Raw genomic sequence first — 9313 nt, 5'->3', positions numbered from 1 at the left:
GGCGGCGCCGTGGATGGCGGGTGGCGGTGCTGGAGCTCCAAGCAGCAATCCGGCGACCACGTCGCTGTCGGCCGCATCCTCCGTTGTCGCTCCCCACGCCGGGCTCGTTGCCGCGGCCACGTCTTCCGTCGTCCGTGCCTCACGCCACGCGGAAGCTCGTCGCCGGAGTCCGCGATGCCGGGGGCTCGTCGGGGGCGGTCGCGTCGGAGCTCGTCGCCGGCGACCGCGTCCTCCGTCATGCACACCCATGCCACGCGGCTCGTCCCCGCGGCCACATCCTCCGCCGTCCGTGCCTCACGCCACGCTGAAGCTCGTCGCCGGAGTCCATGATTCCGGGGGCTCGTCGGGGGCGGCCGCGTCGGAGCTCGTCGCCGGTGACCGCGTCCTCCGTCATCCACACCCATGCCACGCCGGAGCTCGTTGCTGACTTAGTTGCAGCAGCACGCGTGAGAGAGATGTTGTAGAAAGAATAGCTAGGTAGAAGAAGAGTGGATTGGTTGGTGTCTATTCTATCCCGTCGGGATGGTATACCGGTGTTCAGCATTTCCCTTTTCCTATTAGGTGAATTGTAGTGGTATTTTTCTAAACAAACAAATTTATAGTGGCATAGATCCAATTATAAATCAAACTTCCAATTTTGGTTGTGTTTAATTCCACGCTAAAATTGAAAGTTTGAAGAAATTGGAACGATGTGACGAAAAAATTAGAAGTTCGTGTGGGTAAGAAAGTTTGATGTGACGGAAAAATTAGAAGTTTGAAGAAAAAAGTTGAAATCTTAGGCCGAGTTTAGTTCCAAACTTTTTCTTCAAACTTCCAACTGAACTAAACTCGGTCATGAACTTCAACTTTTCCATTATATCGTTTCAATTTCAACTAAACTTTCAATTTTAACGTAAACTAAACACACGCTAAGGAGAGGGTCCAAACAGGCTTCCAATCTGTCCTGAGAAACCTGTCAGTGTCTGGCATGGCAGGATGATTCCTGGGCCCACCAACCAGTCCCTTCCTTGGCCATTATCTGGTGGGGCCCACTCAACCACTTCCCCTACTTCTCTTTTAATTTTTTTTTCTTTTTCCTTTTCATTTTCTTGTCTACTCTTTGCTGCAAGTTGGGAGGAGGACGTCTTCCCCGTTCTTCCGGCAGCGGAGACCTCGCCGGCGGCGAGAAATGGAGCGGCGATCGAGCGTTCGCTTCGCGCCATCCGAGGTGAGGCCTCGCCGCGCCCCATCCATTCCCCCCTCTCGTCGGCGCCCCTGTGGTGGGGTTCCGCTTGGGGTGGTGCTGCTTCTCCGGGGTTCTTGTTGGGTTGGGGTGGGGAGAGACGGACGGGCCGGGGCATCTCCGCGATTGAGCTGGGAGAAATTTCTCTGGTTCTTCGGGGGATCGGATTCGCCCTGCTGCTGTTTATGCCTCCCCACGCTCCATTTCGTTCAAGTGGTGTGGTTTCTTGGTGGGTTTTGGTCGGGGTTCTTGTGGGGGCAATGGGAAGTTCTCTCCCCTTGTGTATGATGAAATTGATTGGGATTTTGATGCTATGGCGACTTTATTTGCTAGTGCGCATTCAGGTGATTACATGCAGGCTTGTGATGTACTATAGTTATTCAGCATCTGTTGACTAATCTTGACTACAGTGTATATTTGTTCCTTTTCTTTTTTGCTTACTGAACAAAATGTTCAGTTTAGCATTGGGTGATCCTGGTAGAAGTTTATACTCTTTTCATAAATATGAAGAGTCATGAGGCACTGATGTTTTTGGCTAGAATGCTGCATGTAGTGATCAATGCATGCAACAATAAAATATTGGCATATTGCATTATTCATTTAACCGGTCATATTGATGCCAAAGAATAGCTAAATGTGAGTCCTAATCAAAGTCACGAGGTTGAGTCAAGGAAGTGGCTATCCTCCTATTCAGATATTCTTCTGTGGCCACTGGTCAGCATTGCTATTTTGCCAACTCTTCCTTCTTTGTTAAACTTAATATTCTTGTAACTGAAGCAGAATAACTTATTCTTTTCAGTTCTTTGCTCCTGTAAATGGGAAAAACACTTCGGTTGAGTTTGTTCTTCCACTCTTCAATATATCCTAACTACTGGAGAAAAGGATATTCGATGGTCCTTTGTGGGCTTTTAGTAGGGCACAATGTGTACTTATTAGATTGCTGTGTTTTGCATCCTATGGCCAATTTTAAGAGTTAAACTCTATAGTTCATCATTTGTGTGTTGCCTATCCATTTCAGAGGAAGGAAGAAGGGAAAGTAAATGCTCCTTTGTTAGCTTTACGTAGTTTCATGATTCAACATGAATTCTCTAGTTGTAAATCAATCTCTATTTTGCTATGCATGTAATGACTAGAAATGGGAACACAAAGGAGATGCTATCCATTTTTTTAAAGTTAGGAGATGGGGCTCAAATGATCCCAACCACTGTACCTAAGTGAGCTACTAGTATAGTACACAGTCTTTCCCTCTGCATGCTGTATTATCATGGTTAAATCAGCTATACAATTTGTACTATGCTAGTTTGCATCTTCCATGGTAACCTAAATACTTCCTCGTGCAGATTGCAAGGATGGAGAAGTTGGTTACACATAAAAAGGAACAAGTCTTGGATGAAATTTTCTGCCGGAAGCTCGCAGAAGAATTTAAGTGAGTCCCACAGTGTTACAACCTTACAGGGTGTTCTAAACCTTTTTATTGTAGGTAAAACTTTGACATTTACCATTGCCAAGGCTGACATGCCCAAAAGGCCACTCAACTATATATAATCATTCTAATGCCACTGTGAAGAGAGGATCTATTCTATTTTTGCCCTTTTCAGTCTTTTTTTCAATCATTTGGTCTAGACTCTAGACCCACACATTGCTCGGTAATTTTGCCCTTGTACGCTGTAGCGCTCTTCTTATCCTTGGTGACCAGAATGGGGTGGCATCCTTGTCGAGCAGCTCCAGGTCACATAAGGCCAGCATGTGGTGGTGAGGGCCAGCGGTTATGACCAAAAGCTTGCAGTTGGGCTTGCTCACAGGGATAGCACTCCAATGATGTCTGGTCAAGATGGTCCGAGCATTACATATACTTGATGATGGTGAAGTTGTTCAGAGTGTTGAATCATGACTAGATGACCTGTGGTGACATGAGAATGGTAGTCTGGGTCTGGATAAGATGTCCTCAGCAGATACGAACTTCCATCTGCGCGTGGTTTCATTATGAGGAGTAGCAGGTCAGAAGGACTTTGGTGGCTTGGTGCTCATGTGTGCCATGCATGACAGCAGTGGCTGCGAGGCATTAGCCAGTCCAGTCATGTTTGAGGAATTTAGATTCATGTTTTATTGTATTGGAGATAGGTGCTTGGATAACCAATAATCTTGCTGACCGTGGGTGCAAGAATAGGTCAATTGTGTGGCACATCTTTGCCATGAATGTCAGTGTTATAAGGTGGCGGTGGTCCTTTATCTTTTAAATAACAGTATGGTTGGGATAGCTTAATGCCATCAACACTAACCTAATTCGTAATTTGTAACAAACAAACTGAACTGTGCGGTGTCATGTCCGATGATGAGAGAAAATTAGATGGGAGTAGGGGGAAGAATCTAGGAAAGAGGAAATGGCAATTCAGGTTGGGAAAAAGACATGTATTATTCTAAAAAAGGCTCAAAATGGCAAAATAGTATTCACGTTGGAGCATTTACATTCTGTGGAGTGGCATATTTTAGATTGTCAATCTTTTGGATTGGCAAACATTTAATTTTCCTTTATTTTTATTCTGAATCAATAAGTAGAGAGTAGAGACTATAGGCTTCGATCGTAGTTTTCTGCAAGAAGCTTATGAAAGGATCGAAGTGTCTTCTGTTGTTCTCCTTAAGCAGATATGTCTTAAATAGTTAAATGTTGTCTAACTGTATCAATACTGGTGTTGCAAAAACGTTTCTTTTTAATTTGTGAATTATTATTGACATGCAATAGCTTCAAACTAATGATTATGGTTTTTTTTATTTCATTTTCTGCTGTGCGCAGTTGTTCTCCAGGCCGAGTTGGAAGTAAAGCACTACAGGCTGTGCAGGTTATACCGTCTGACTCTTGTTATGCCCCAAATTTCAATTTGTGTACTATAATAACATCTGCTTGAACAGGTTCAAGAATGGTTCCGTCAAAAGTTCCCTGCATCAACTGTTATACCTCCTTGTTTGCCTACTGGCTCTGAAGAAAAGGCTTTAGCCTCCCAAGCAAGTGCACCGGTTTCTGAAGAAAAGCCTCCATCATCTGAAGAAAATGCTTTAGCTGTTGATACAAGCATTTCAAATGATATAGGCGAGGTTTCGCTGGATTTACCTATAGGTAGTTCCTTAGTTGCAAATATTATAATCTGTTAAAGCATGATGCTTCGTGCATTATTTCTTATGTGTTGACTTCTTTTCAGACAACATAGATAAGCTTCCTGAAATTGAAGACATGCAGTTCGAGGCTAGGTCTTCAAAGGATTTTGCTTGGTGAATACCCTTTTACTTTGTAACGATACAATTCTTGTTTCCTTTGACCCTTTCTCCCATATACTTTCCATTTCCTTGTCTTCAAAATTTTAATGATAATCATGCAGGATCAAGCAATATATTTAACTTCTGTTGAAAGTTGTACCCAAGTTTGTTGTGTTAGGAGTACTTAGAGACATAATTCCCATCAATGGGAAGGTTTGCCATGACAAATCACTTGCTCCTTTCCTGATTATGCTAGTTTGGTACGTTAGAACCTAGAATGCTAGAACTGTGGTAGTGATCTCAGTTAACTTTGCAACTGGGCATTTGTGCAATGTTCTTAGTACTTAGTACTGCTGTATGAAGCTGGAAGTTTAATGTTTGTACATGTACTGACTAATTTCAAGTTTTCTTATCTTGTTTTGTTTCTTAACTTTGGCAAGCCAACACTAATGCCATAGTCATCACATGATTTTCTGTGCTATGCAGGTATGATATCGCCACTTTCTTAGCATACAGGAAGTTAAGTTCTGGTGAATTTGTAAGTAGAATAATTGATGTTGTAGGATATGTTTGCATTTATGTCTCTTCAGCTGATAGTTTATTTATCGGCTTGCTAGTATATGTCATGTGTTCTTTTTTTTTTCCTCAGAAGTATTTGTGCACTGCCCTGAATTTTAGAATGTCTCAGACCCCTATGTTACTAATTGTATGCTGCCTTTCTCCCAAGAAGTCTTTGATTCAAAATTCCGGACCTTTCTTTATACTATTAAAAATTTTAGACTCTTTAATAATAACGTTTCCATGCGCTTCAGCTTGATCTTAAGTTTGAACCACATGGATTTTTGAGAGTCTTCAATGATAACATATTCGTTTTCTTCTTAGGTCTGATCACATGAATCTCATTATTGCATTTTATAATTGTTCGCACCATACAAATTAAAGATCTATTTTTGAAAACTCTATTTCTTCATTATTGTTCTAGGAAGTCCGAGTGAGATTTCAAGGATTTGGGGCTGAAGAGGATGAATGGATCAATGTCCGGAAGGCTATCCGCCTGCAATCCATCCCGTTGGAATCATCAGAATGCAAACTCATCAGGGAAGGAGACCTTGTCCTCTGTTTCAAGGTAGGGTAAAGGGTAATGACGTTCCCTTTTTCTTTTGCCCTGAAACTATAACTGAGAGGCTATACAATATGTTGTACTGCTGCAACTTTCTACTTTCGAGTCGTTTTTATTGATTTTTTTAAAATGTATTTTTTATTGAAGTTTTTCCTTTCCTCATTGTGATTTTGTTCATTAGGAGAGCAATGATGAAGCATTGCATTTCGATGCGCATGTTCTGGAAATCCAGCGGAAACAACACGATATAAGGGGGTGCAGATGTGTCTTCCTTGTCGAATACGACCATGATGGAACCCAGGTAATTTCAACCAATCCTACCCACGTATCCTTAGAACAAAAAATGATATGCCGTTCCTGCGAATGTTCAACCATTAAATCACAAATGATATGCCGTTCCTGCAAATGATATAATTTAGCTTGATGCTGATAAACTTGCTGTTTTTTTTCTGATGCCAGGAGAGGGTGAACCTGAGAAGATTGTCCCGGCGGCCAAAGCACTCCTGATGGCTTGTGTCAAACTGTCAAATACACATCTGCCTCTTGCCTCTTGCCGTATGCGCTAATGCTGAACTAACAGGAACTCCGAACCTAGTTAGGGGCTAAACTTTTTGCTTGGTTCAGAACTCATTGATGAGTACAGTAACCCCCCCCCCCCCCCCCCCCCCCCGCGCGATGGTACATTTCAACCCTCTTTGGCAAATTCCGAACCTAGTTAGGGGCTGTTCGTGGGGCTGCTTGATGGCCAAATTTTGTGCAGTCATTTGGGAGGAAAAGAGGGGGATTAGTCAAGACTGAACTGAAGAGCATATTACCTCCAAGAACTAACAGGATTGGACTTTTTAAATGCGTTGTGTTGGGTGTGAGATTCCACATTTCCATGGAAAATTCGTAATGCTCAGCGTTCTCGGCTTGGGTGATTTTCGTCTGCTTTTCTGCACTGGTACATTGTTCTTATCAGTCTTCAGGTTCCTGCCCAACCTCACGAAATGCAATTGAAAAATTGTGCAATCTTATTATAACTTTTACTTATAATAACATAAAAAATGCCATTCAGACAAGCTGGCCCGTCTAGCTCAGTCGGTAGAGCGCAAGGCTCTTAACCTTGTGGTCGTGGGTTCGAGCCCCACGGTGGGCGTCAACATTTTTTGTTTTCATTTTTCCCTTTTTTTTTTTAAACAATCGCATTTTTGTTTTTGAGAATTCATTTTTTTAGGTTTTGTTATTTATTCTTCTCTCCTTTTCTTTTCAAGATTTGCTTCACTCACATCTTTTGGAGCTTTTTTGCTTCCTATAACTTCTTGTTTTATTATTGTTTTCATTTTCCCTTTTTTTTTTAAACAATCGCATTTTTGTTTTTGAGAATTCATTTTTTTAGGTTTTGTTATTTATTCTTCTCTCCTTTTCTTTTCAAGATTTGCTTCACTCACATCTTTTGGAGCTTTTTTGCTTCCTATAACTTCTTGTTTTATTGTGTCTCGTCGTTTTTTCTTTCTGTTGGAACTGTTTGCACGTATGCTGATTGTTAATTGTATGCTGCCTTTCTCCCAAGAAGTCTTTGATTCAAAATTCCGGACCTTTCTTTGTACTACTAAAAATTTTGGACTCTTTAATAATAACGTTTCCATGCGCTTCAGCTTGATCTTAAGTTTACCTCCACATTTAACTACACATTTACTTATTTAGCTATGAAAACAGTAAGACAATGCTTTAGGTTGTGTTCGTTTCCTGTGGTTGGGAACTAATCTCTCCTACCTTGAAAACGGAGTGACTCATTAGTGCATGATTAATTTAGTATTAGCTAAGTTTTTTTAAAAAAAGGATTAATATGATTTTTAAAGCAACTTTCGTAAAGATTTTTTTTGCAAAAAAACACACACCTTTTAGTAGTTTCAGAAGCTTACACGTGGAAAAAGAGTGAGGTGAGTTGGGAAAGGAGGGGGAATGGGGAAGAACACAACCTAAGGTAGTTCTTGTCTGATTATAGTTACCGGATTAGCGTGAGCAAAACTCTTGAGACCTTAGCACGTTGTCATTTTTTAAAAGAAAAATCTTCACCAACATTTCTTAGAAAATTTTTCTGAAAATCAACTTTTTTTTGGGAAACACAGTATAATCGCAGATGCTCACAACGGGCGCATACTCTTTATGACCGTGCACACACATACCCGTATGGAGTAAAACGGTTTTGGAATGTTGATTTAGAAAGTTTAAGTGATTATAAAACGGTTTTGAGACACACTGAAAGATTTTATGAAGAAAAGGAAAAAAAATCTCTCATGGATTGAGCAATTAAGTTGACCTTACCTAAGAATGTGTACAAGCATTTTGCTGAATTGAATGGACAAGTCCGAGTGCCCATTAGCTCTCCATAGAGATAGAGCACCAAGCAGCCAACACAGAGGTACTGAAACAACCTTGGTTCAACAACCCTTCGAGTTTCGATTTCACCGACAGGTGGGCCTAAAATATCAGCACTGTACCTACTGTCAGCTAGACGATAGTGACGACAACCCAGAACAGATACAATCAGCCTCATCGTGCCAAATGGCATATTTGCAAATGAAAATCAATTTGTGAATAAAACTTTTATATATGGGTTCTTAGCGATCTAAAAGCAAAGGCTGAAAAATAAACTTCGATGAAAATACCCCAAAATCAACTCCAAATTTAACGTTGAAAATTTAAATTTTGGTTGATAAGCATATGAATATGCCAAACGATGAGGCACAATATCTAATCACTTATCAGCGTTGTCCTGGCCCTTGAAAGCGATTAGTCTTCAATCATTAGTGTCATATATCCTATAGTTTATTAAATTATTCTTTTATAAGATACTTTCTCCGTCCTAAAATATGAAGAGTTTTAATGGACACAGTATTAAAGAAAGTAAATAGAATTAAATATAAAAAGATTATGATTGATTGATAAGAGAAAGTTGGTGCAGAATTCGAGTGGTGAAATGTTGTGATTAGTTCAGAAAGGAGTGTGGGTGAAAAATTTATTATATTTTGGAGCAAATTTTGAATTCTAGAATTTGTATTTTAGGAAAGATGTAGTGCTAGATATTTTATTAGTCAATTATATTATATACTCCCTCCATTCACAAATATTCATCATATAAATTTTTTTGATGTTTTAAGAAATGATCAGCGTATTAAGTATTTCTTCTCACTGTCTTTTCATTTCTCTATGTAAAGTAAATGTTTCGACGCATGCATGTAGAGCATATATAGTTGCATCCCTTCATTTCGATCAGATGCTAGAATTTATATATATTTGGAACGGATAGAGTACTAGATATTTTATTAATCAATTATATTATATAGTCCCTTCATTCACAAATATTCATTATATAGTACTTTTTCAATGTTTTAAGAAATGATCAGCGTATTAGGTATTTCTTCGCAGCGTATTTTCATTTCTCTACGTAAAGTAAATGTTTGGGTGCATGCATACAGAGCATAGTTGCATCCCTTCATATCCTGTAGTGAATGATGCGTTCACCAAAGCAACATTGTTTTTCTCTTTCTTCAATGCGTTGATCAAATGGATTAGGGATCAATCTTCTCCTCCTTGTGCAGTGTAAACATGGAATGCGGTGATCAATTCAGAATAGAGTGAGTATACCTGTAAACACCTCCCCCAAGTCTGTAAACGGTACTCCCTCCATCCCAAAATATAAATATTTTTTAACTTTGACACAGTTCTTGAGATACTAT

General features: G+C 40.1%; 1 protein-coding gene and 1 non-coding gene across 2 annotated transcripts; both read left to right on the top strand.

Moving 5' to 3' along the window:
* Positions 1–1079: 1079 nt before the first annotated feature.
* On the top strand, positions 1080–6511 carry LOC127783535 (protein SAWADEE HOMEODOMAIN HOMOLOG 1-like). Its single transcript, XM_052310726.1, has 9 exons — positions 1080–1207; positions 2563–2648; positions 4014–4059; positions 4130–4334; positions 4417–4486; positions 4958–5009; positions 5454–5597; positions 5773–5892; positions 6051–6511. The coding sequence occupies exons 1-9, from the start codon at positions 1169–1171 to the stop codon at positions 6096–6098; spliced, it is 810 nt and encodes a 269-aa protein (XP_052166686.1). The 5' UTR covers positions 1080–1168; the 3' UTR covers positions 6099–6511.
* Positions 6512–6656: 145 nt separating this feature from the next.
* Positions 6657–6729, top strand: TRNAK-CUU (transfer RNA lysine (anticodon CUU)). Its single transcript has one exon. It is a non-coding gene; the product is annotated as a tRNA-Lys (tRNA).
* Positions 6730–9313: the final 2584 nt, after the last annotated feature.

The sequence above is a fragment of the Oryza glaberrima genome, chromosome 9 (assembly GCF_000147395.1).
Source record: "Oryza glaberrima chromosome 9, OglaRS2, whole genome shotgun sequence".
Lineage (NCBI taxonomy): Eukaryota > Viridiplantae > Streptophyta > Magnoliopsida > Poales > Poaceae > Oryza > Oryza glaberrima.
Note: the sequence above shows the minus strand (reverse complement) of the source record. Positions and strands in the feature narration are given on the sequence as shown.

What these genes read in the sequence shown, in the direction of transcription:
- LOC127783535 (XM_052310726.1), top strand. Translation starts at nt 1,169, where the DNA reads ATGGAGCGGCGATCGAGCGTTCGCTTCGCGCCATCCGAG. An exon ending in AAGCACTACAGGCTGTGCAG is followed by an intron (nt 4,060 to 4,129) that starts GTTATACCGTCT and finishes CTGCTTGAACAG; the next exon opens with GTTCAAGAATGGTTCCGTCA. An exon ending in TTCGCTGGATTTACCTATAG is followed by an intron (nt 4,335 to 4,416) that starts GTAGTTCCTTAG and finishes ACTTCTTTTCAG; the next exon opens with ACAACATAGATAAGCTTCCT.